General features: G+C 40.5%; 1 protein-coding gene across 1 annotated transcript in view; it reads right to left on the bottom strand.

Annotated features, from left to right (window-relative positions):
• The window catches only part of smoc2 (SPARC related modular calcium binding 2), a 43,555-nt gene that overhangs the window by 4,922 nt on the left and 11,852 nt on the right, over window positions 1–26,781 (bottom strand). The window contains exons 3-9 of the mRNA XM_079559784.1: window positions 25,560–25,666; window positions 25,382–25,481; window positions 21,783–21,827; window positions 15,495–15,542; window positions 13,617–13,691; window positions 9,221–9,407; window positions 7,472–7,554 (exon numbers count right to left, since the gene is read on the bottom strand). Of these exons, the coding sequence (XP_079415910.1) occupies window positions 7,472–7,554; window positions 9,221–9,407; window positions 13,617–13,691; window positions 15,495–15,542; window positions 21,783–21,827; window positions 25,382–25,481; window positions 25,560–25,666 (645 nt within the window). The remainder of the gene's footprint in view (window positions 1–7,471; window positions 7,555–9,220; window positions 9,408–13,616; window positions 13,692–15,494; window positions 15,543–21,782; window positions 21,828–25,381; window positions 25,482–25,559; window positions 25,667–26,781) is intronic.

Genomic DNA, 26,781 nt, shown 5'->3' with positions numbered 1-26,781 from the left:
CAAACGTAATACATGGGACTAGAATGTTTTGGTCCGAAGCATTGTCTGAGGGAAGCGGAATCATCATGGAGAAAAAGTTGAGTTTAAAAGCGGGTAAGAGGTTTTATGCACGTTCTTCTTTACAGCAACAACATTGTACTTGATGTAAAAAATAAAAAAAATCGGCTTTTAAGCTGACTCACTGCCAACTGTCCGATGAGAAAGCCCACAGAGCCCCTTGCTTTGGATTGCCACATCCTAAGGCTAAAACCAGCAGGTAATAAACCCAAATATTTGACAGGTTAAGGGTAACCCATCTTGCCTTTACTTATGTAGAACCATTTTAAAAAGATTTGCTTACTACGTACCCGATCCTATAATCTCACATACTTGAGCAAGAAAAACCCTTTATAGGTTCACAGGTTATCTGTTTAGGACACAGAATAGAAAGTACGTTTCAGAATGATGTAATGGCAAAGTGGCTCAACTTGTTTTTGACAAAGGAAAAGGAGGAAATGTTTTCAGGTAGCTACGCACAGTATGTCAGCCAGTGATGCCTCCTGAGTATTTACGGAAAGAACACTCACTGGAAATTCAACAAAAGATTAGACAAGTGGGTCCTGATTGAGTCGCGGTTGTCAGATCTCTCCGTGCCACTTTAATTCGCCTTTGTCATTTTATCTTCTGCGGGATATCTCTCACGGGCAGATATCAGGTAAACCCTTTCGTTTCAATTTAGCTCCATTCATGTTACTTCACTTGTCATCTGAGCAGCCATTTAGTGCACAAAAGAGTGCAAAGATACTCTCTTCTTGCTGAAAGGTGGTTTTTGGGCGGGACGGCCTGTGTCTGTCTGGGCCGGACAGTTCAGCCTCAGGGCAGGATCCCGCTGTCAGTCTGAGGAAGTCTGGACATTTTCCGTTCCGCTGTAAAATCCTTCTGTCTTAGTCCTATACTGTTGGCTCTTCTTCATCTTCAACAGTTAACACTATGTTAGGAGTGGAAGTATACAAACAATATTTTACAGACTGTTTTCAGGTTTACTATTTACAGCATCTTTACTGGATCAGTGAAAGATGTCCTCAGTTTCTACAGAGTTTATGCTCTTTCATCATTTGATCCTAAACAGAGCTCTCAGTGTGTCAAACAGATAATATATTTTTTAACTTGATGCTCATTTGGCTTCAGTTGCCAAAATGTGCATACCGTCTTTGTATTAGGCCACACATTTTAGGCATATTAAGATTAATTATGTTGAGTAAAATGCCTGAAATGAAAAGTTTAAAATGATATGTTGAAATTTATAAATGTATATGCAATAAGTGACACAGGAAGAGATCTGTAAGGATAAAACTCATGGCCCTTATGTACAGTATTGCTGCACTTCTACTGTGCTTAGTGGATACTTAAAAGGAGCAGGTAAAAGTTCAAGAAACTTCCTACCCCTCACTTTTCATTACATAGTGCTGAAAAACATATTTGTTTCTTAATAACCTGATTTACACTGATTCTAATTTCCATTCTACATGAACTGCTGGCATTAGTTGCATATGCTATTTCTAAAAGAGGAACAGGCCACCATTTTTACATATTGATATATGTTCTTACCTGAGCCTCTCCCAGTATATTCGCTCCAAACTTCACTCCAAACGGGGTGAAGTTAGAAGCGGACCAAGCTGTTCCATGGGCACGCACAACGACAGGTATGTATCAAAAGCTCAGGTAAGAACATATCTCAGTATGGAAAAATGGTGGCTTATTCCTTTAACATAACATTTTGGAAGTTGATTTTTCAATATCATATTCCAAGCCTGATTTATCAAGCAGAAAACTGCCGTAACAAAGTGAAATAACATTCTTTACAGATTTTTTCAGTATTAGCTAGTTTATTTAAAATCATTCTATCTATCAAATATGTCAATAAAAAATAAACCACAAACTTAAACCTGGCTCTATACATTATTCAAATTTTGTCATTATAAGTATTGGCCATTTTTACGCAAATATGGCCTACATTTTACATAAATGCAATATAATTACAACACATTTGTCCTCCTATTTATGTCAGTAATCTGCAGGATAAGTTACCTAAAGCTAGAGGCCCAAAAAAGTAAAAGCCATAAGCATTCTTCTTAACTCACTAAGTAATACAGAGAAAATCTATAGCCCAACCTTCATATAAAAATGATATACGACGAGCGGTGGAATAAAATCAAGTCCAACTGAGCTGAATCAAGTTGATGTTTGGACTTTCTGACACATAAACCATTAGTCAAATGATTGTTGACCTATGCGGTGTGAGGAGTTGGCCCGTAAGTGTATGTTTGCATGTGTGTTACTGTCAATAAGGCCCAGTGTTTTTCTATGGAGCCACATGGGGCAGAGTCCTGTCAGCACTCGGGCTCGCAGCTCCCTCTCCCTGCCCCGTGCAATCCAGCCGTCCCGCTCCCCACGCGCCCCTCTCCCCTCCCCTGTCGCGCTCCTCTCCTGCATCTCGCCCCATAAACCTCTCAACACCAGCGCTTCTACGGCAAATGGGCTGCAGCAACCTGAAGGCAACATTTGTAATTATCCCGGGACGTGCAGCGAAAGGGCTCACAGCTACTGACGCAAGAGCGCATAAAGAAAAACAAGCCGCTGGATTTTGCCCTGTCTGTTTTACTGTGGCGCACTTTTCCAAAATCAAATTCATGCACTTTCTGGAGCTAATTTTACAGTTGTGGTATTTTAAATGCAAGCCTTGTTTGGTTTTCAAAATGATGTAATGTTTGAAAAGGCAGGAATAAAGTTACCAAATCCTTGCATGCAACCAAAGAACTGTCTTGATTTGGGAAAGTCCCATTAGTACACACAACTATATATAGGTGAGAACTGATGTCCAGTCACATATATTCATGATGAAAGGGAATAATTGAAAGTTTTATGACAAATAAAATCCATTAACTTGGTACAAAAATGAATCAGTTGAATAAATTGTAAAGCTTGACCTTCACTGTGTGGTTTCTTTAGCCCAGTGTTTCTCAAATGATGGTACGTGGCCCAAGTGTGGCATGTGGAGGTACTCAGGATCCTAACTTCATTCAACTTTCTGGCCTCCTTTGTGAGAGACTGAGATATGTTCTTACCTGAGCTTAGACGAGTTGATGCATACCTGTCTGGTCTTTTTGCGTGCACTCAGCCCCGCAAAAAGACCAAAGATGTTGTTAGCATTTAGCCTCTCTTCTTCTCCTCTATGGGGCCAAACGGGGGTGAAGCGACCAAGCTCTTCGAAGTTTCCCCTATTTAAATACGGTTACATGAGTAGTTACACGATCCAAGTATATTAACACAAAATTACTGCGCAGACGTCGAAGTGCTCCTAAGGTGTTATTACGCCTTAAAAAATAGTACCACTTTTTATGCACTTAAGAAATCAATATGTTTAATTTTGTGTAACTATATTTGGATTGTGTAATTACTCACCTAACCATATTTAAACAGGGAAAACGTGGAAGAGCTTGGTCACTTCTAACTTCACCCCCGTTTGGCTCCACAGGGGAGAGGAGGAGAGGCTAAATGCTAACAACATCTTTGGTCTATTTGCGTGACTGAGCGCACGCGTAAAGACCAGACAGGTATGCATCAACTCCTCTAAGTCCTGGCCTGTTCCTTTAAATCCGGTGTTACTGGGAATTATGGCTGTCATTTATCGTTATCTCTTACCAATGTCATGAACAGAGTTGTATCAAGGCTCCTACATCACCAGTTTATGAGCATACTGTATAACGCACAGGAGCCGCAGCCCGAGCTTCGTCCTTTATCCCCGTCCGCCTCCTGTACATTTACATACAGCTTTTAAACAAGGCTGTACATGCGGCTGAAAGAGACTGTGGCACCTGCAGCTCCAGCTCGGCTCTGGCCCGTTTCTCTCTTACATAAACACCGGGGATGAGGAGGGAACAGTGGGCGCTCTGTTCGGACCGACTGGTTTATTAACATGTTTACCAATCCACCAGAGACACAGGAGGCTGGTCAACTCGCAGGCGGCATGAGACACCTGGAAGGCATAACTCTGCAAGATCTCTTAAAATAAAATCTAGTCTCATTTACTTTACGAACTGTCTTTTTCTGTACCGTCAGCCAAGGCCTTTCTAGGGTAGCAAAAACGAATCAGCTGCCTTCATGTAACGATCCTTTGCACCAACTATCCAAAAAAAAGTGACGAAAAAGTGATGAAAAAGTGACACAAGTGACATAAAAGTGATGAAAAAGTGACATAAAAGTTATGAAGAAGTGACATAAAAGTGATGAAAAAGTGACATAAAAGTGATGAAAAAAGTGACACAAAACTGACATAAAAGTGATGAAAAAGTGACATAAAAGTGATGAAAAAAGTGACACAAAACTGACATAAAAGTGATGAAAAAGTGGCATGAAAGTGTCATGAAAGTGATGAAAAAGTGACATAAAAGTGATGAAAAAAGTGACACAAAACTGACATAAAAGTGATGAAAAAGTGACATGAAAGTGTCATGAAAGTGATGAAAAAGTGACATAAAAGTGATGAAAAAAGTGACACAAAACTGACATAAAAGTGATGAAAAAGTGACATGAAAGTGTCATGAAAGTGATGAAAAAGTGACATGAAAGTGATGAAAAAGTGACAAAAGACATAAGTGATGAAAAAAGTGACACAAAACACATAAAAGTGATGAAAAAGTGACATAAAAGTGATGAAAAAGTGACACAAAAAACATAAAAGTGATGAAAAAAGTGACACAAAAGACATAAAAGTGATGAAAAAGTGTTGAAAAAGTGTTGAAAAAGTGACATAAAAGTGATGAAAAAGTGTAGAAAAAGTGACATAAAAGTGATGAAAAAGTGACGAAAATGTGATCAAAAAGCGCAACAACATGAAGAAAATGAAGGTGAAAAAGTCACAAAGAATCAAGAAAAAAAGTAACAAAAAAAAGTGATGAAAAAGTGTCAAAAATGTGTCAAAAAAGTGACATAAAAGTGATGAAAAAGTGTCTTAAAAGTAATGAAAATCTAAAAAGTGTCCAAAAAAAAACCTCCAGTCCAAAATACACTTAGTTAATGCGGGGGTAAGAGGTTAACCTGGTTTGCGTTATGGAAAGTTTGGTAACATTATATCAGTTTGTATTTTCAGTCATCTTACCATCAATCATTGTCGCTCATGCTTTTAACATTGAATTTAACGCACCTTGCACATGCTCCTAATTTGTCCGTGGGGCTTTTGTTGTGGCCGGACACATTTTGCCAAACACTTTCAAGTAGATATCGGTTTCTTTTAAACAAATAGAGGAAATATCAGATTTTAAAAATATCCACACGCAGGGCCTTTAGTCATGCCTTGCTCTCTGTTTGTGTGGTCAGTCGACAGCTGTTCAGTCTTTATCACACAGACCGCGTGTTCAGATGTGGGAAGAGTATATAATCCCAACTAGGATGAGTAACACAGTCTAACTGTAATTCACCGGGTGATTCATTCACTTTCATTCAAGTACAAATTGCTTCATTATTATGCACAGTTTAATGGAGTACATGTGGAGATGCTTTACGCAGATTTCAATTATTTTTATCTGTTGTCATTAGTCCCACAGAGTCCAGGTCCCAGAGAGATTTTTGGGTATGTGTGTATGAACCCGGAAAAGAAGACCAGAACAGAAGAGGAAATCGATGCAGACATTGTGAGAACATATCAATGCCACGAAGCCCTGCTCTGAACTGAACCCAGAAGTCAATACCATTGTACAACTTCACGTTTAAAGGCCCTATATCTGATTTTTTTTTTTAAACTGCAAACTGAAAGAGGAAGCCACTGAATTAAAATGCTAGTAGTGGACCAAACTCATTCCTAACCTTCCGAACATATTTGTGGAATCCAAGTTCGTCACAGGGACAAGTTTATAGGCACTATTTCACAACTTTAGGGGCACTTTTGATGGTTCTCTTTCACAAGAAATGCTAGAAAACAATCCTGAAAGTTCATCTATTTGATACAAGTACTTAAGATGTTTGTAAAATGTTCTCTGTCCGTTTATACTTGTTGTGAATCCCTTTAATGCTTCTTGGGTTCTGGCCTCCAATTTTGTAAATCTAGCCGTAGCTTCCTGACTACCAGCAATGCAAATTTGCATTTCTAAACCTGAAACATATATATATACATACTGATATGAATGCATTCTACAGAATAAACTCCTTTTGTCATCTACAGAGGACATTTAGAGCTTTTCAATGATACCAAATGTGAAGGGGTGGGGCTTTGGTAACTTCTTTTTTTTCATCAAGGAAAACTTTTTATGAAGCAAATTTTGGACTGCGATGTTGTTTGCATTTTATATAAGTGTCCTAACAACACATTAATACAGTATGACTTATTTTAGCTGTATTTTACCAGTGTTTGAAAAATGTCCTTTGTAGTGGACATTTGTAGGTACTTCATCCATTTTGATGGATGAAATAAGTATGAAGATGGAAGAAAATAACGACACACCCCCACAGCAAAAGTGGAAACCTCAGCCAAATGAAGCTCTGAGACACTTTGGTGCCATCCATCTTCCAGAGAAGGTGAACGAAACATGCATCAAAGTGTCGCAGATCAAGATGCAAGAGCAAAACCTGTGCACAGTCCAAGGCATTCCTCTGTGTTTCCAAAACATAAGTGATAATGGACAGTCTTTTGGATGTTAAACTTGTTCTTATGTTGACCTTTTGGCATTTTCTTTGGGACTAACTTTGCCACCAAGGTTCAGTTTCACACATAAGGCCTTCCGATGTCTACTGTTGTGGACACATGATATCATCGAAATAAAACCTGTTTTTTCCCCAAAATTGTTTTTCAGTCTTCTTACCTTACAAAGATTGGGCGACTTGGAAAAAAAAAGTGACTGGATGACATTTTTTTCCTTGGTAGGAGGTAGGTAATGTGCAAAATACCAACAGATCAACTATGCTAAAGCTCTCGGGATGCTCGAGTGGCCCGGTGCAAAGGCTTGCATGACATTTTGGGTAGACGAGTGGTGATACAGCTGCAATTCTAGACTAACTGTGGTTCCCACCCACAGTTCAGTTATCTCCACTGCTGTCAGTCTGTCAGTCAGTGCCTGTCCCCGTCCTCTTCTCATCCATTATCTTCAGCTGTCGCCCCTGCTGTTTCTCTCTCTATATACCCTCCACCTGAGATCAATCAGTCTCTTCAGTCAGAGAAGGAAGAATCTGGAAACCTTCAAGTCTTTATCAACTAATTATTTCAAACAATAGGAATATCTCTGTTCAAATGGATTTACCAACTTCCCAAAAGAGTTAACATGGCCATGAGCAGCAGATGTTCAGAATATGGATGAGGTTTTAATGTATTACCCAAAGTTAAAGCGAGGGAGCACAACATAGACAGTAAAATGTATCTATCGAAGCTTTCCACAAACCAATTACTCAACATCATATTGAAACACATTTGTACATGCACTGAAGCAAAGCCATATCAGCCTACCTTGGAGATGCCTGCTCCTGTAATGGTCTTTGGGTTTGGTGGGATGCGCCCTGGCGTTTCCATCACATTTCGGCTGCTCGTATCTGTAACAGACAGAGGAACAAGTCAGTAAAGCCCCTCATGATCAGGCTAGATTCATGGTCAGGAGCACATAGCTGGAGAATTGTCCTATTGTGTATGTTTTGGGTTGATGGAGAAACTAGAACTCTCAAAGGACACCCCAGACAGGGGAGAATGCACAAACATCCTGAAATAAAACCCAGCGCTCTAAGCACTCAGCCACCATGATGAGAGGCAATAATGTTTAAAACTGTAATGACAATCTGAGCATCTGGAAAAGAGTTTCATGAATATTACTTTATATATAAAAATTATTCATGAAAACCATGTTTCCCTTCGCCTTTACAGCTGATTCTCCAGCTCTATATTTTCACAATGAACCAGTGGCTGTGAGAGAGAGGTCCAAACAAGGATTTTCGCCTGGCACGAGGACAGGGGGGAGGTGGCGAGGACAGGCGAGACAGAGCGTGGGACAGCGGACGGTATGGCAGAGCGGCTGGGCCAAAAACCATCTCAGGACAAAGAAACTCAAGAGGGAAAATCCACGCTTCCATGTGTGTGCTAATGCGCTGTCTGGCTTCGGGCCTGGAGCCTTGTTAATGTGATCCGCAGCTGAGGAAAAGGGAGGTGGTGCCAGCTCTCAGTGACCTTTGACCCGCGAGCTACTGTCTGGAGCAGAGGAGGCGAGAGTGTTGTAAAAGACAACTGATGTGTCACCAGCTGAACATGGGCAGACATCGATGGTATTGCAATATAGCAGAGAGTAATAACATTTGGACCAAAAGGGAAGGATACTCGACTGAAGAGCAACAGTGTAAGGCCTCATTTGAAAGCTAAGACCTGCAAAACTGATCCTAATTTTTTTGTCACCATTTTTAAGCGTGTTTGTCATGTTTTCTTTGGGGTTTTTTTGGTCACGGTTTTGTTGCTTTTTTTATCACATTTTTGTTTCGTTTTCGCCCACGTTTTGTCAAGAAGCTTTTAGATTTGGGTAAAGTCGAACTGGAGAAAATGCACTCGGTTAAAATCAGTCACAATCGCATATCAACTTGCCCTTCCTTTCCCTTTTTATTTACCTGGGTTAGCTTGTGTGCTAGTTCAATCAAAGTTCAAAGGTGGGCAAAGGATCCAAGCTAGGTTTAAAGGGGCTAGATGCAAGTTGGCCATTTTATACTCACTACTGCCACCTCAGGTTATACGTGTAAATGCAACTTCTATATTAAGCTCGTGCATGATTTTAGAGCCAGTTGTGGTGAATAGGTCTGGGCTCAATCTACACATTAGGACATTGCTGGAAGATGTACGGGGAGGAAAATACATCATTTTAACATGTTTAAACTCTGTATAGTCCCTTTAAGTGAGAGAGGGACAGTTTCAGAGGTAAGAGAAGAAGGATTGATGTTGATGATGAGGGAAGCAAGTGAAAGGTGGCACGTTTTTAATGCCAGCTGACAGGTAGTGGTTCACGCTGATATAGATATGAGAAATTAGATTCTCTTCCTCTCCCAATGAATGCCAAACGAGTCAAAAATGCTTTATAATTGCGATTTTCTAGTACTTTAGATCAAAGAACCACTTACACAGACATGGATAAACACAAACTGGAGGATGTTGACCCCCAAAGGGAAAAATCCAAAAGGCAGTAGGTGTTGGTTTAGGTTAACCTTTATAAGTCACTCCCCCGCTCACCTGGTGGAAGTTCCCGGTATGGGCCGCCCCGTGTCCACCAGCACACACCAGCAGTATCCCGTTGAAGGGTGACACTGCACTGGTTTGTAGAGTCCTCCCTGAGCACAGTCCGGGACAAACACTGCATCGTTCTTGTGCTGCCGCGCCTCCTCCTGCGCCGACTGCTGCTCCTGGTCGCATGACGAGGCTGGAAGGAAATGTACAAAATCACATTAAACATGAGGCTAATTTGTCTGTCGAGTCGGCTTTTCCTAAATTCCTTCATTGCAGGAAAAGTGAGTATGTTAATCATTAGCTTGGACCTTTCTCAATAAGGACTTATATTTCGCAAACCATCAGAAATGAGCTCAACAAATGCTTTTATTTTATTCCATTTATTGGGTTGCAAAAATAAGAGTATCGGCATGAAAACACGCTGCAGGTTCACTTTGGAATCGGGCATAGAAGGCAATTTTGTCCTTCAAACAGCCCATAAACTACGAGTTACACTGTTTGTGTTACATGAAATGATCAGTAACATAAAATTTCATGCTCCTTCTCTCCTTGAAACTCGAAAAAAAAAAAAGATCGTTCAGACCTGCAAGTATCAGGAAAAATAAACCACGCTGAGAGGTCATTTGGCATCTGAAAAGGTAGGTCCTCAAAAATAAATGTTTGAGAAACACCGGTCTCGGTTTGCAGCGAGCGGCAGCCAGCGGCAGGCTCTGTTTACACAAAGGTACTAGAGAAATTTCAGCTTGGATCTGGTTAAGTACACACTGCACAGGTCTGGCTGGACTTTTCATACTTCATATAAATCCACAGTGAAGAGGAGGATGGCGTTGAGAATGGGGCTCGGAGACGCTGTGTAGACTGTTGTATCAGACCCCCCCCTCGGCACTGTTTACGAACATTAACAGGCTGATGACCAAGTACAGCTCCCTATGCCCTGAGTTAAGTAAATATTTGGAGTCTGCGCTGCCCTCTGTGGATATATGTGACAAAGTGAGGAGCAGAGGAGACGGTGAGATGCTCCGTCACACCACAGATATTATAGGGGGATAATACGGCTGCGAGATACAAGACAACAGGGTGATCAATAACGGCTTTAAAGGGAAAGTGAAAAGTACACTGACTTCTTTATGTGACTGGACATTTGTCATTTCACAAATAATCTGTTGAATCTGTTTAGGAAAAATGTATTGTGTACCCAGTGAATATAAGAAACTTGCAATGTAAATGCAGGTTTACAAATACAAGTTTCTCCTTCACTTCACTGAAGCATTGAATTGATTCTTTTCAGCCTCAGCTCATTTTTCTCCCAGTTTTGGCTCCTTAACACTGCAGTTTGATCCTTTTGTAAAAAAAATCTGGGTTTTTTTCCCCCCGAAGTGGCTTAAAATATGACAAGCAGATAAGTGCAGTGGTAAAGGCAAGCTTTTTCCACCTTGGGCTCCTTGCTAAGGTCAAGTCATTCCTGGCTGGAGGATAGACATCTTCTTCCACAGACTTCAACTGGTGCAAAACGTGGCAGCATTCCTCCTCGCAAACACCTCCAAGCCCTCGCACATCAGCCCAGTCCTCAGTCCTCTCCACTGACTCCCAGAGCAGATCAGGGTGGAGTTTAAAGTCATGTTATTTGTGTTGAAGGTCGTCAAGGGTCTGGCCTTGGTCTACCTCACCGAACTGGTAACTATATCCATCATCCAGTCAGGACTCTTTGCTCCTCCGACCACACCTCTTTTGTCATCCCCAGGCCCAAATACAACAAGTTTAGAGACTGTTCATTTACTTTCTAGGCTCTACGTCGTGGAGGACACCTGCAACCTGTTACTGAGCTAAATGTTTTGAAATCTCGGTTAAAAACACATTTATTTAGGCTGGCTTTTGACAGCCACTGACTGCTGTTGTTTTTGTGTCAACTGATGTTTTATTAATGTTGTTTAACTGATGCTACCCTGACATTTGTACTTATTCTGGAAAGCACCTTGTGCACCATCTGGCTGTTGTCAGGTGCTATAAAAATAAAATGTGATTTGATTGATTGAAATGTGACAATTTAATGCGTTAAAGCTGTTTTTCTCACCTTTTGCTCTTAAGACTTTGCCATTGAAAAGTAACACTGCTGTTGAAGCTGGGGATATACTGTATTGTCTGAGCAGTGAGCACAAACTTGGAGGCCCATTGGAACAACGGTGTGTTGTATCAATGCTCAGCAGTTTTCAATCATAATTTTCTGTTCCTAATTTCCTCACAACTCTCCAACATAGACTTGATAATTGAACACAAATTTTCAGCCATCTGTCCATAAAAGCGTCTATCAGACTTGCACTTCTCCTGGATTATGCTTTTGCAGTGTTTGCTTTCATTAAAGATCCTAAACCACACAAAAGACTCCAAATGAGATGCCTATCCGCTTTCTGAACCAACTTTCTGCGCTCCACTTCCTCCGTATGCGCGGCCTTTGTTGAGGTTTTGAGCTTTTTCTAACCCCAAAGAGCAAATGGTAATCAGAACCATCAATGCTGCATATTTCTGGCTTTTTTATTGGTTGTAAATTATGATAATGGGATTCACACACAACTGCGCACATGCACGCGGCCCTCTAATCTTAAAGCGGCCTGTAAAAATAGTCAAAATTCATGCAGTAGGCAGGGCAAAGGCCATGTGTGCACAAAAGCTTAGCAGAGAATAGAAAATCCACTGTTTTGGACATGTGCTGATAATTACAGATGGGGCAACCACAAAGAAGTAGATCCGCAAAGACTGACACACTTCGGCACAAAGATCTGCCACATGTCCCAAGAAGACAGGAAAAACCCAACCAACATTACTCACACACGTGGGAAAACACAGAGCGTCTTACATTTGAGGTTAACAAACACGCAGTCAGCATCTCTTTAAGTGTAGAACAAGCGGTGAGAATATGGAGGGTGCAAGTGGCATCTTGGATTCATTTAGGAAAGGTTATGATAAGCCAAACGTCACATGAAAAATGATATTATATTATATTGTATCAAAATATCCATGTTGTAAGAAGCTACAATATGTTTCACAATTGCTGAGGTCTTCCATCTAACTAAGACTGACATGTTTTCTATTAACACAGCATGAAAACAAAAACACACGGTCACTTTGAAATGTGGAGATGATCAGTTTTAGTTGTGGTTTCTATGTTTTGGTGTTTTAAAAGGTCTCTGTTTTGACACAGTTTGATGGAAACACAAATTGCCAACAGCTTTTGTTAAGATTGAATGGAAGGTTCTGTGTTAACATTTTTTTTTTTTCTTCTTCTTTACATTGTGCTGCCCCAGAAAACAGTTCATTCATTCATTTTTTTTAATGTATTGCTGTCATATAATTAACTTTTTCACGTAATTTCAAGAATAGCTTTACATTGTCTGTTTAAACGATTGAAATCTCATATAGGTGCCCCTTTCTCCAAACACAAAACTAAAGAAATATATGGCGGTGGTCTGTTGCGCATTTGATGTGCTCTTTAATGAATATGAGCTTTTACCATCGTGGGAAACGATATTGAGCTATAAGAGCCACAAGTAACCGATACAAACAGTCTTTTAGTCCTGTATCGGTTGCTCTTCTTAACAAGCGCAAATAGCACTTTGTGTTCAGGTCTTTTTATGTTCAATTTATTGCCTCGATGAAACTTTGGGCAACATTGCAGCCTTAATGTGTAACACATTCTGCTGTACTGCCACATTCTGTTGCACAGCCATATTCCACTGTTGAAATTGTGTCGAATGAGCTGATTTTTGTCCTTTTGTATGAATTTTAATGCATAGTCATATATTGTTATTGTATGAACCATAGCATGACACATTTCCCTATGGGACAAAAAGGCTTTACAATAAATAGGGGATTTTAAAAAATCCATTTATCAATAGAATGGACTTTAAGAATTTATGAGTATTGAAGTTTTGAATAACTTGGGGATTTTTTTCCTGTAACCTTTTGGATCCATAGAGCCAACTGTTCTGTCTGTCAAGAGTTTCTGACATTTTCAATTAGTATCTTTCTGCGGCACGACTCCAGGCTGCAGCACAATATGTCCAAAATCATAATTTTACTAAGAAATCAGACAGAAGAGCAGGGCAAAAGGGCCGGATGTGGCTTCAAAACTGTCCAGCCAAAGGGCTTGTGGGCACAAAAACCCATCCCTGTGAATATGGGCTTTGTTATTGGCTGGTACAGTCATTCGAACGGGAACAAAAGTTCTCAAGCTGTCATCTGTGCTGGGTTGTTTTAGAATTCATGCTGCTACATTATAAGAAGAGTCTGCTCCTAAATATAATACCGTGAGTTGCTGATGATGACGGAAAGCTTGCCTATGACAGAGAGCCTACCCAAACACAGTCATTCAAAAGATTTATAAAGGAGGGCAATAGTCGAAACTCACATGGCGCTCTGGTCCTGTTGTTCTGCCGGCTGCGGACCTGCTCCGTCCAGAGCGTGGGGTACTGCGACGTGATGTCTGAAAGAAATCACAGGGACAGCTTTATTAGCCCCAAATCCAAAACAGGCTTGTGTGTCATCTAATCCACAAGCACTGGGTCCAAAACTCACAGACTGTAAAAAGGCACATCAAAGTAGTGCGCTGCATCTCCAACTAAATGTGTGTGACAGCTGAGATTGTGGTGAACGGGGAGGCCTTATACTGCGTGTTATCGAATAAGCGCGTAAACGGGGAACGCCACTTATTTTACAACGCTGATGCCAAAAGTTTATGACAGAAAGAAACTGAGGGATGGAGGCACTGGCTTCAAATCATTCAGTAATATAGTGTGCATGACATATAATCAGCTCTGATAGTAAATCTTGTCATATCAGATACTGACAAAGCGTTATACAGTAAACCACCGTGGTAAAACGTTCATAATATGCAATTGATTCTAACTTCCTGTCCATTTTAGGCTCCATTAACTGGCTTTTGACTACGTTCTTGTTATTATAAGTGCATGGTGTAAAGTATACCGCATACATTTATTGCATATTCACACGCTGCACATAAACCAGTCACATCTGAGTAATTACCGTTTCTGTTTTGCAAGTAAATACTAAATACTTTGACTATATTACGGCTTATTTGACCATTGACGTCCATTTGTCACTGCATTTGGGAAACAAGTGGCGATGCCTTAAATGGGCTGGTATGACGAGCGCACCATGATGGAGGATGTGAGCCTGCTTTAGATAAATGTTATTACTATGATCCTGTTTGCAGACCTCGGCGGATCCCTCATTTGTTTTAAGAGGATGTGGAGAGTTGGTGTCAAATGCAGCCGTGTCACTGCGTTTCAGGGATTATGAAGTTACAAATGACTGGCTCCATGGAGCTCCTGCTAATATTAGATTGAACCTATCTTTTTTTTCCCTCTTTCATTTTCGCTGTGACCTGATTTTACGTATGGATTGCTCTTGCTGTTTCCCTGCTTCTACTTTCTGTTAAGGGTGTTGTGGGTGAAATGAAAATGTCACCTCTTAACCCCCACTTTAACCGAGTGCATTTTCTCCTGTTTTACTTTACCCAAGTCTAAAAGCTTCTTGAAAAAAGCATCAAAAGAGTGACGGAAACAAGGATAAAAACACAATGGAAGAAACTTTAAAAAAGCAACACCAAAAAAAGCCACAAAAGAGTGACTAAAATTATACAAACAGGTGGCAACAACGCAAAGAAAAAGATACATTTATATCAGTTTTGTAGCTCTCAGCTTTTCAAATGAGGCGTTACTTTGGCCTGTAGGCTTTAAACTCCAGTCAAGAAACTTCTTAGATTTGGGTAGAGCCAAACTGGAGAAAATGGGCTCGGTTAAGATGGGTATCATTAAATTTGACCTGACATGAACTGAAGTCTCAGGTCAAATCCAAGTCAAATCTCTGAGCAGCAAAGTCTTTGCGTGCAAGTCTAAGCCAAAGTACAAGCCCCATGTTTTCTATGTCAAGCTAAAATTTCAATATTAAAAAAATGTATAACTATAATCTATCTATCTATCTATCTATCTATCTATCTATCTATCTATCTATCTATCTATCTATCTATCTATCTATCTATCTATCTATCTATCTATCTATCTATCTATCTATCTATCTATCTATCTATCTATCTATCTATCTATCTATCTATCTATCTATCTATCTATCTATCTATCTATCTATCTATCTATCTATCTATCTTAACATGTACAACAACCATTAAACACAAATGCTCACATCATATGTTTGTATATCATTCACAAAATGAAACATATGACACTTAACATGACGAATAAAAACCCACCTTCTTCATCTGTGGAGGGCTGTGGGTCCACGACTAGGCCGGTCTCATCTGCATTTAGAATGGAGAATATTTGCAAGGAGACTACAATTACCAGAGTAAGCTAGATTACAGACACTTTGCACATGGATTTGCACATTGCCCGGCCAAGAGGTGAAACGAAGAGAGGGAGCTAGAGGAGAGGAATCAGAGGTAGTGGTCATATGTTCCAGTGGTTTCCCGTCACACAGCTATCCGACGTTATTCTGCAGACAGATTGAGGTCATATGAAATAAAATAAGATGATGAGCTGTGGCTGGTGCTCCTCTGGATCAACCCGTTGGTACCTGTATGAAAAGTAAAAAGCCAGAAAGGTTTAGAGTAAAGTAAACTGATTAGAGTGCTGATCGCATGGTTAGTTTGTGTGCTTAGCTTCAGTCAAGGAAAGGGTGAAAGCAGCCCACAAAATCCGCACTGAAAAGTTACTTCAAATTAGGCTAATGAGATCTAAGGCCCTGTACCCAATTTATTTTCCAACTTTCTTTGAAGAAGGGGTATGATGCTTTTTCCTGGTATTTGGTAATACAAACACATCTTTATCATTATCTCACACTATCTCTGTCGGGTATTGATCAGAAACAGCTGAAACAAACTATCCAGCAGGTTCACTTCCTGAGTGGCAGTGGTGAAGCTATTCTGAGTGTTTTCACTTTGTGATGAGAGGATTAAGCTTAGCAAGAGATGGACAGGTGAGGAAAGCATTTCCTGGATATGAAGGACCTCAGGAAGAGCTTTTTAGGAACAGGGGGAGTTGTTTTAAGAGCCTTCATCATGATGGTAAGAACAGCCACTGGGGAAGAATCAAAGTTACTGAAAGATGCGGTTTTAAACACAGCTCCAAGTATGTTCATATACCATATTTTAACATGGCAAAAAGCTGAAAAAGGGACACAGGGAGTTTTATAACCATGTTTTAGCAAAACGTAGCTTTAGCGCCATAGACAAAACAAAGTTTATTCCACTACTGCAAAAAATAATTCATATCCTAGTAAGTAAATTCATGAATTAGAAAAGAATGCAGACACTCATCCAGTTCAACAAGAGGATCAGTGACTATAACAGTGTTATCAAGTTATCATACTCATAATTACTTTTCTCTATACATCCATGTATCTCGCTCACATTGCTTATCTCGGGGATTGTTTCGTTATGTGTGTAAGCCCAGAGGATGTAGCAGGGACGGCAGCATAGCCTGCCTTCATGAGAAGCTGGAAATGCCATCTGAGAGAGTGTATTTATGAGTGGGATTTATGATGGACCACTAATGACCCATCTTTACTCTGCGGCCGTTTACATGACTCTAACACCTCTTTTAGCATCTGCCAGGAAACCCCCGCCTTATTTGTGGTGAGCGGCATTAGTTTTACTGCTGTGTGTCCGTCGTCGGCTGGGTACGGCTCCAGCATGTGAATACATTTGTCAAAGAAAGTGCCAGAAATCGGCTTATGGCAAAAGCAGCGAGTCCCAAACATTTTAACACCGAGTACCGCCTTAGAAAATGAGACTGAACCTGGATTATGATGACAATAAACCAGGCCTAGACTGACACTAAAACAAGATGAATCCAGATGTAGAGCCAGATCAGATCTTTTGTGTGTGGTAGGGACAGTGCATTGTTTACACTGTTCATACACACACTGAGGGCAGGGTGGCTGAGGGACCAAACTACTAACCTTTGGAGGGCTTGAACACTGAGCCACCGCCATTGAGCTAAAGTAAACCAAGTTCAAGCTGCTTATTGGTGATTTCCACCGTGAACAGGAATACATGCTATAACACATTACCAAAAAAAACTGTAAACAGCAGTCAATTGAGGACATCAATTGCTATATGAAGCTGGTTAAATAAGATGAAAATCCTACCGTCTACGCTCCTCTATACTAAACCAGAACAATCTAGTACAAAAACAAAAAAGACTAAAATGTAGTTCTACCAGAGTAAAGGAAGAAAAGTAGACCTAAATCAAGTCTTGAACCAGGTCTAAGCTAGAACAAAACCAGAACTAAATACAGGTCAAAACGTCCAAACAAGTAGCTATCGGGAACTAAACCTTACCTCAAAACTAAGCCCTCTCGAAATCCAATGCAATCATGATTCTGAGAGCTGGCACACCACAAATCTACAGTTTATTCTGCCTTTCACCACGCTGTTTATCCAACAGTTCACAGCAAACCACAGACCCCCCCGTCTCCTCCCTGCACACCCCCACACACCCTCCTCCGCCCCGCGCCCTCCATCTCTGCTTCAGATTTGAACGTTCCCACTTGATCTATGCGTAATGAGTTGGCTGGGTTTTTGGACCGTCAATGTACCCGGGACTATTTACAGAGGAGAGTCAGTGTCACGGGGGAAAAGTGTGTGACAAACTACTACGACAGGCACTCTCTACTTAAATACACTACTTTGAAATGACAGTGTTAGACCATTTCACTTGAGAGTTTTTAACACAATTATATCTACGTTGTTGTTTTAAAAAAGTACTTGTTTTTCTCTGGTTATCATGAGGTTTATTATTTTACTTGCTGTTTGTGACAAAAACATAACATTTCATGACTAATACAAGGACAATGAGCAAGTGCCTATTCTATAAGGAACTCTCTATCTTACTATGTCAACCGTACAGTATGAATTTTGATGAAAACGTTACTTAAAGATGCATTATGTAACTTTTACGTGGGAAAAAAAAAGGTGATATTTGTGTGTACTTGACCCTGTAGTGACTCAGCGGTTGTATGAGTGGTCACCTGTGTGGCACCTTTACTTTCCGTCACAGTGGTCTCTACAATGCTCCAGGATCTACTGTTTGGAAGGTTTTCACCGCTGACGGCCCCCCCCCCCCCCACACCAGAAAACCGACAAATCAATTGATTCTGGAGCGTTGTAAAGACCACCGTAATCAAAAGTGAAGGCACTATGCTGACCACTCACACAGCCGCTGGGTCAGTACAAGGTCAAATACACAGAAATATCACCTTTTGTTTTTGCGTAGAAAGTTGCGTAATGCACCTTTAATTTTAGTCAAGATTTAGTCAAATAATAATCTAAAACTGCTTAATTAATTTTGTTAACTGTTCTTCCCAAAGTCAACTTTACATGCATATTATTCAGTACAATTCAATTTATTCAAGGTCCTCTGCTCCATGTTTGTTCTCCACACAAAAAAACCTGAATGTAAAAGATATGGGGCTCTTTCAAACTCTTGGGAAGTTTTGATGATTTTAGCCTCTTCTTTTCATTTTGATCATGTACATTTTTAGTCTACATTTTAGTCATAGTTTTTGTCTCATAAACAACTTTTAAGTTTAGTTTTAGTTTCATTTCAGTCAACAAAGAAATGACAATTACAGTTTAGACGAAATTAACACTGCAACTATATTCCAACAACGTTTTAAATGTATAAGTACCACTTCACTGGAGTATAACTAGGATCAACGCTTAACCCTGGCATTAACCCCATCAAACAAATAACATGTAAATCAGATATGTGAACTTTAAAGTGTGATTTTAAAATAGTGGCACCAAAAACATGATGTCCCAAAGCTTTACCTCGATTAACTTATATGTTAGGACTACAAGCATCAGTAGCCAAATTTGATACATGGTCAAATGTAAATGTATGGCCTCAACTTCTCTGGATGCATGGAAGGTAAATAAACAAAGTTGTCCAAAGGCTCTGAGCTGTCACACCAGGACGGTAAACACTGAGGTCAGTGAGGTTTCTGCTTTTTCTTCATTCATTTTCTGTGCTTAGAGGTTGGTACATATCCAGTAACAAGGACGACTGCAGCTACATACATCATACTGCAAGTTCTCATGGCTGCCTTCCAAAGCTGGTCTGAAAAAGTTAAATGCTATGTTTATTTTTAGTTATTTTAGCGATGCCCTCTCAAGTGTTGACACAGAAAACTATTCCTCCACGGTTCATGTTCGTACCATTTCAGTCGAGGCTTTCAAACGCTCTAAAATACTTATAATGAACATGTTTCTTTCTTGTATTTATTCCCTCTGACTCTTTACGATGGGGGTAGGCAACTTCAGGCCTGGGGGCAAAATTTGTCCCAACAGAATAGAACTTTGGACAAGACAATTTTCAGATATAACACACCTGAACTACCAGTAAAAGTACTCAAAATGCTGACACTACGGCCAATTCCTTTCTAACAAGCGTGCCCAAACTTTTTCTATCGAGGGCCGCATATCGAAGTTAATACAGCAATGAGAGCCACAAACCGGCGGTCTGTGCAGTGAAACATGTGCTGTTGTTTGTAAAAAGGGTCACGACTGTTCGGAAACTGTCCTTCTTTCATGTAGATAAAACTGTGATCGAAGCGACCCTAACTTTCTGCCTGGTCACATGGTCTGGGAGCTACATGTTAGAAACAAAAACGCCCTGAATCAGCTGGTCAAGTGGTCAAGTAAAGTCATTGGCCAGCCTCAGACCAGTTTGGACTTTCTGCATGATAAACAGTTAGAGAGGATGGCACGAAGCATCTTAAAAGACACTAAGCATCCTTTGCATTCAGAGTTTCGATTGCTTCCATCTGGGCGTAGGTTTTTGATGACAATAAGCCATACAAACTGTTTTAAGAAAAGCTTTGTTCCCGCTGCCCTTTCCTTGATGAACAAGTAGGGATCCAATTGCCCCTGACACGGCTATTTATCTTTGTTACCGTCCAGTGGCTTAAATTTCTGCTGTATCTTTAGCCTTTGCCTCTTTTGCTAAAGAGGCAAAGGTATCTGGAGCACTTTCCAGCTTTATATTTAAACATGTGTGATGTTTTATCCTTGTATAATGTGTTTTAATGTTTGACTAGTTCTCAGAATTGCAAGACAAATTTACCTACGGGTACAAATAAAGTAACCTAACCTAACCTAACATTCAACTAAGTGCATTTAAGAGATGTTGAGACGGTTTTTGAGGCTATAATCAAGATGCATATAAGCAGTATGATACAATTTGCAGTAATAGGTACCATCACTGGCAACGTGTGCCAATTCAACTAGAAGCTTGAGGGTCACTATAAATTGGTCTGAGGGCCGCATTTGGCCCCCGGGCCACACTTTGGGCACCACTGCTTTAAAATTTCTTAGGGGATGCTGTTAGCCATATATTAAGACGTGCAACTAAGGCTGTCACAATAATTACTCTATCGACTATCAACGATACATTTTTAGCTTGATATTTATCGTCTGTACATTTATTAGCATTTCCTTTGTAAAACTCTGACTTGTAACTGAAGCAAATTGAGTTACATTATGTTTCATGTTTATTGCAGCTTGTGTGGTATTTTAGGATATGATTATGCACTTTTAGAACAAAAGTTTACAGTAATTTTTTATGCCGGAGCGTTGAGTAGTATCTAGTATCGTTAGAGTCAATAATATCATTTATCGCGATACTTTCCTGCCTCAATATATCGAACTTCAAATTTGTTTTTGTGCAAGGCCCACGTGAAACACTGGGATTTGGAGAACAGGCCATGATTGACAGGTTCACCCCAGGAACTTTGGAGAAAATCGGCCCAACACAAAGCGAACTTGCCTACTTCCCTGCAATACAGTCAAGTGTCACAATCTTGTCATTTCAAACTCGATTTTAAGCCTGATGAATCTTGGCATTGTCATCTTGGAATAATGTCCGTGCCATCAGGGAAGAAGAAATCCATCGATGGAATAACCTGGCCATTTGGGATGTCCAGGTCGTCAACTGATCTCATTACAGTTTGTTAAATACTGTACAGATGGCGACTTTTTTTTGGCACTGTATTGTAGCGCTTTATAGCACAGTTATACTACACCTATGGCAGCTATACAATGCTCTAAAATGTCCATGAAAGACATCAGACTTCTGTCATTTTTTTTTACCGGCTTGGACGTGAGACAGAGAAAAGCAAGGTCAAGTTTAAAAGTGGTTATTTGATTTGTCTGTTCTTGGAAGTGCAAAAGAGGTGCGAGTTACAGAAGAATATGGCCGATCCATTTTTGGCAGCAGTCTGGTTAAACAACACAGACAGCGCGGCCTTTCTCCTGCAACACTACTTTTATAATTGAGCCCCGGGGCTTCTTAAACTCCTTCAGATTGACAAAATATTAGAGACATGCCTTGACAAGTGACATAGGCAGGCCGTACATCACAGGCCGAGCGCAGGCAAACACCAAACGCTACAAATGAGGACACCATCGCACCTGCGGGCTCGTCTCGCCAACGCACAAGAGTCTAATGTCAGTGTGTTTTATTAATTAAATTCTCACCTGCTTTGCCCGGCTCTCTTGTGGTCGCCCGCTCCTGCTTTGATCCTGAAAAGCCGTGAAAAGATTATCACCACACGTTTAATGGCTGGCGCAATAAAACAGATTATAAATAGCTCCCATCTGTTAGCGTCATCATTATTATGAGGTTCTTTTTTTTTTAAGCGCAAGTCCAGGAATCAGATATATTGCGGCAGGCTAATTAAAAAGGAAAAACAAAATGATGTAATGACTAGTAATTACAGAAAAATGATGAGGTAATCTGGCAGACGTTTCAGGGCAATAATGCCAGAGAGATGGAGAGACATTGCAAATTATCGTTATTCTCCAAATGACCCTGAATATGCTAAAGCTGTATTGAAATTCTGCTTTCTCTGTAAAATGAAAAGAAGCCGATCAGAGTTCATACAATCGAAAACATTACAACAATGTTTTCAGTAAAGCTGTGCAATTAATCATATGCTTGAATCAAATTGCAATCTCAACTAAGCATTCATTTTTTGTTTGGGCTAAAGATTCTTTAAAGAGTTTTCTGTTCATGCACCACAACTGTAAAAGCTATACTCAACTACTACCCATTTAGGCAACACTTAATATTAACTACACATTATTTAGCCTTAATAAATGATGAATTAACACTTAATTAATCATGGACAATTCATTAGTTAAGTGTGACTAATACTTATACTTAAGTACTACAGTTAATGCCTAATAACTGGTTTACACTGTGCAATTTTTTTTTTGTCACAGCACAACATGGGAGATGGTTAAATCGTGAGCTGCACTCGTCTCCACTGTGCAATGGTTCAAAGAGAGAATTGTAGCTATGACCAACGTTTATTGTAGCGAATATCAGGCTACAGAGGTTTAGCTGAGGCAAGTGCCGCATGCAAGCAGCGTTTATTTCCGCGAAAAAGTGCAGGGAAAGTCCTGTAAAATGCGGAGTCGGACCCGCTCATCCCTGGCCTATGTAGCTCATGACTCTGGTGGAAGTGCGGTGCTGACGGGACACTGACATAGATCCTATTTGCAGTGAGAGGAGGCTCACTCGGCGACTAGCTTTCCAAAATATCAGACACTACCTGATGTCGGTCGTAGCTCGTCTTTGGTCGTACGACGATACTATTTGAAATCTTTGCCCCTGTCTCACTTGTACAACCTATGACCTGCGATTGTGAGCTACCTAAGATATTGCCAACAGCGAGTGATCGTTCGTCACAGACAGCCAAAATCGTGCAGTATACACCTGCTCATAATGAATAGTTCTTCACGTACTTCACTTATTTATTGTTAAGTAGTTACTAAGTGTTACTTACACTCAAGTAATGAATTGTACATTTTGAATTAAGAGACTAGATGCAAGTTGGTCATTTTATGCTCACTACTGCCACCTCAGGTCTTACACGTAACTGCAGTCTCTATTTTAAGCTTATATATCACGGCACTTCGGACCAGAAGTAACAGCCTTTTGAGTGACAGTGCAGGATTTTAGAGGCAGTTGTGGTGAATTGGTAGGGGCTTATTCTACACATTAGGACATGGCTGGATTGTAAGGAGATTCAAATACTTAGTTTAAACTCTGTATAGTCCCTTTATTATAAAGTGTAAAAATATCCGTGAGTGTGTGGCTTTTTTCTAAACTAGGTGAGGTGAATCTAGTACTATCTTTTCATCATCCATCCATTAATGTCTTTTAATGTTTTAAACCGTAAAACAGGCCAAAGTCTTGCACACTGATGAGCCAAATTGCTAATGCTAACAGAAACTACTGCATTGTGGTTGACAGAGCTTTTTATTTTACCGCTAGTCATAAAGTTTGAGGTTATCAATTGTGAGTATAGTTGTTAGTATGTGGTAGAGGAGTCATAAAATATATTCTTATAGTTTCTTTAGGCTGACAGAATCTGTGGCTTGATCTTGATTAAATGCTGTTACTGTCAGCTAAACCTGGCAGGACTCTCTTGTGTTTCCAAACCATCACGGCTGTGCCAGTAGCCCCCAGGAGCGGCAACGAGGGGGACATGTGGCACTGGTCTGATTGTTTTTCAGACGCCATCAACCAGAACATTCCTCACAGTTTAACTTGTTGTTGCTCAACTCTTCTGCAGAGATTTTCTCCACAGATTATTTACACCAAAACCTCACGATTTGAGCAACACAGTTCTCCTACAGGGGGTCCATCAGCCCAGCCACTGACCACTCTCCCGTAGGAAACAACCTTACACATCCAACAACCCTGAGTGAACATCATGGTTTGTTTGTCCTAAATGTGTCATCGCTGCTGGGCAATATCTGATAAACTGTTTACGTGCAAGGAATGGATGTGATCATTCGTCATCCGAGGAGCTTAACTTCGATTAAATGAAAGGCTTTGGAAATGTGGCTGTTTCCTGAGAATTTGGAGAGGCAAAATGATGTAATGTCACAGAAACTAACAAAAGATAGATCACAGGTGGTCGAAGCCGATCCTACACACCTTTAAGCAGGTACACACTGGGCCATGACTGAGCAGATACAGATATTTAACCCTTGTACTGACAAATGTGAGAAAATGTCATTTAAAACACACAGTTGCTAAAGGACAAACTCAACACAAAGAGGCTTTACCAGCTTCTTGAAGCGCTACCGACTCATTTACTCACACATAGGGAAGATGGGTAAAGTGTCTTGCCCAAGGACACTACTACTCTCACCACCACTGAATCACTGTATTTAAATATTAATGTTAAAACTGTACATTACTTGAAATAATGCACAAATTAGCACAAATCGAATATGTTTGTGAAGTGATGATGTCATCGCTCCACTTCTGGGTCCAACGGTGCAAGTACAAGGCTCTCTCTAAAAATCTGATCACACAGGAATATTACATTTACTCTGGATTTCATCTAGTGATGCTTTTCTGACATTAATTATCAAATTATTTTTCCAATACACAATGAAGGCTTATTTTCATGGTGGTGCACATGGGAGCACAGCGGTTAGCGCTCGTGCTTCACAGCTAGAAGGTCCGAGTTCAATTCCCACCTGGACGGGGCCTTTCTGTGGAGTTTACATGTTCTTCCCGTGTCTGTGTAGGTTTCCTCCGGGTGCTCCGGAGAGTGTGTTTGAGAGTACGCATGGGGGACGATGGACGGTGTGGCTTGTTCATTAACATGCACTGTCCCTACCAAATAAACCAATAAAGTGATTTGATGTGATTCAGCTGGAGAGCCAGATAAAGTTGCGTTTTTTGCCATGTCGTCTATGTAACTCTCAACTGTTTGGACCCGGAAGTAGCTTATCATTGTGTGTGATGTTGTGATGTCACACTTAAGAAAATGTATAGGGAATCACAGACCTCCAGGTAGATAAGTAAGTTCAGTCCAAAGTGGTGTGTTTGATTCAACTAGAATTGGGCACAATTTGCCCAATTTTGTTCTTTTTCAATATTGTATTCTTTGAAAGCAAGGAATAAAAATGTAAAAACATTCACAAAACTATTGCAAAATATTACGATCAAAATGAGCTTCATCATTCAGTGTTTTGGCAAATCCCGTAACGTCAGGCTGTTTTGATTGATTGGACTTTGTCAGTATTTAGTGACTGATTTCAGTACGAACCTTGGCATCTTGGTTTCTTGTTGGCCACAGCGGAGCCACTGATGGGTCGACCGTTGGGAGTCACACACCAGCAGTATCCAGTGTAGCTGTGACACTGAACCTAGCAGTAAAACAGCAGAAGATCATTTATATTCTCATTAGGTTTTGTCCAACATTGAGCATCTGCGCTCAGCGTTACCTCGCTGTACGTGCCGTCCGGGTTGCACACTGGCACAAAGACCTGCGGGAACAGCTTCTTGGCCTGCTGCTCTGTGTACTTCTTCTCCGCCACACATCTGGACGTATCTGAGGAGCGCCACAAATCACAACAATCACCAAACAAGCCCGTCTTTCAAACTCCAGAGCCCTGTATTTCCCCCACCATCCAGCCAGTAACAAACATCGCAGTGATAGATGCAGTATCCCGCGAGCCGATGATGGACAATGAGCTAAAAGAGACAAAGGGAAGTAAAGGATTCAAGAGTTTTCGGAAGCGGCAGATCCGTTCGTGGCTGGGAATTGGACCAACACCTACGGTCTTGCGCTCGGGGCCAGTCAGAAAAGCCTCGCTCGGAGCCTGGTGGTAAAGACATTATGGATAGAGCCAGAGTTTGCAGCTCCTGTTCAGGCGAAAAGGGCTGATGCACGGGGAAAACCGGACCTGCTCCTCATGTCTCCGAGTCTGACTGGAGAAATCGGGACAGTCTACGAACTTTCAAGGTTATTTATTATTCCTTAATTGATCTGCTTCGTTTCACACTGCCCACAATAATTCATTTATAGTTTCCTTGACAACAATGGCAATACCTGACAAACCAATCATTAGAGAGTAATGGTGCCCTTTTTGAGATTTGTCGACCATATACTATATTCAAGCACTTTTGATGAAAATTGTGTCATCCTCGTCTCAACCTGAGTCAGTATTTCACCTGCGAACATTTGACATTTTTTCCACAAGTTTCTGCCAGAGCAATGCATCATGGTGTCATTCCTGAGCTGCCTGTTTTCACCTGGCCTGGAGCGGCTGAACAATCTCCAGGAAAGAACAAACTCAAAGTGGGGCAAAGTTGCCGACATCTGCCTCCCTTTAGTGCTAATTTTGATGACAAATTTTGATCTAGTGTTGTCTTAGTCTTCAATTTAGTCTAAACTTCTATTCTTAAGAAGAAAAGAAAAGGAAATTGTAGGCAGAGAGTGCTGTACTTAATCAGCATCAGAAGACGTGGTACATCATAAACTTGAAAGAAAAGACAGGTGCTCTTCACGCTTGTAGTGAAAATGCTGTGTGTGTGTTTTTTATATTGTTGTTCTGTTTCATTTTATTGTTTAATAAAACTAAACGTCAAGCCAATTCATCCACAAGGGTTTAAAACAATTTTTGACCTCAAGGACCTTTTTGAAAATTGTCACCTAAGGCTCTA

The sequence above is a fragment of the Gobius niger genome (assembly GCF_951799975.1).
Source record: "Gobius niger genome assembly, chromosome: 7".
NCBI classification, from domain to species: Eukaryota; Metazoa; Chordata; class Actinopteri; order Gobiiformes; family Gobiidae; genus Gobius; species Gobius niger.
Note: the sequence above shows the minus strand (reverse complement) of the source record. Positions and strands in the feature narration are given on the sequence as shown.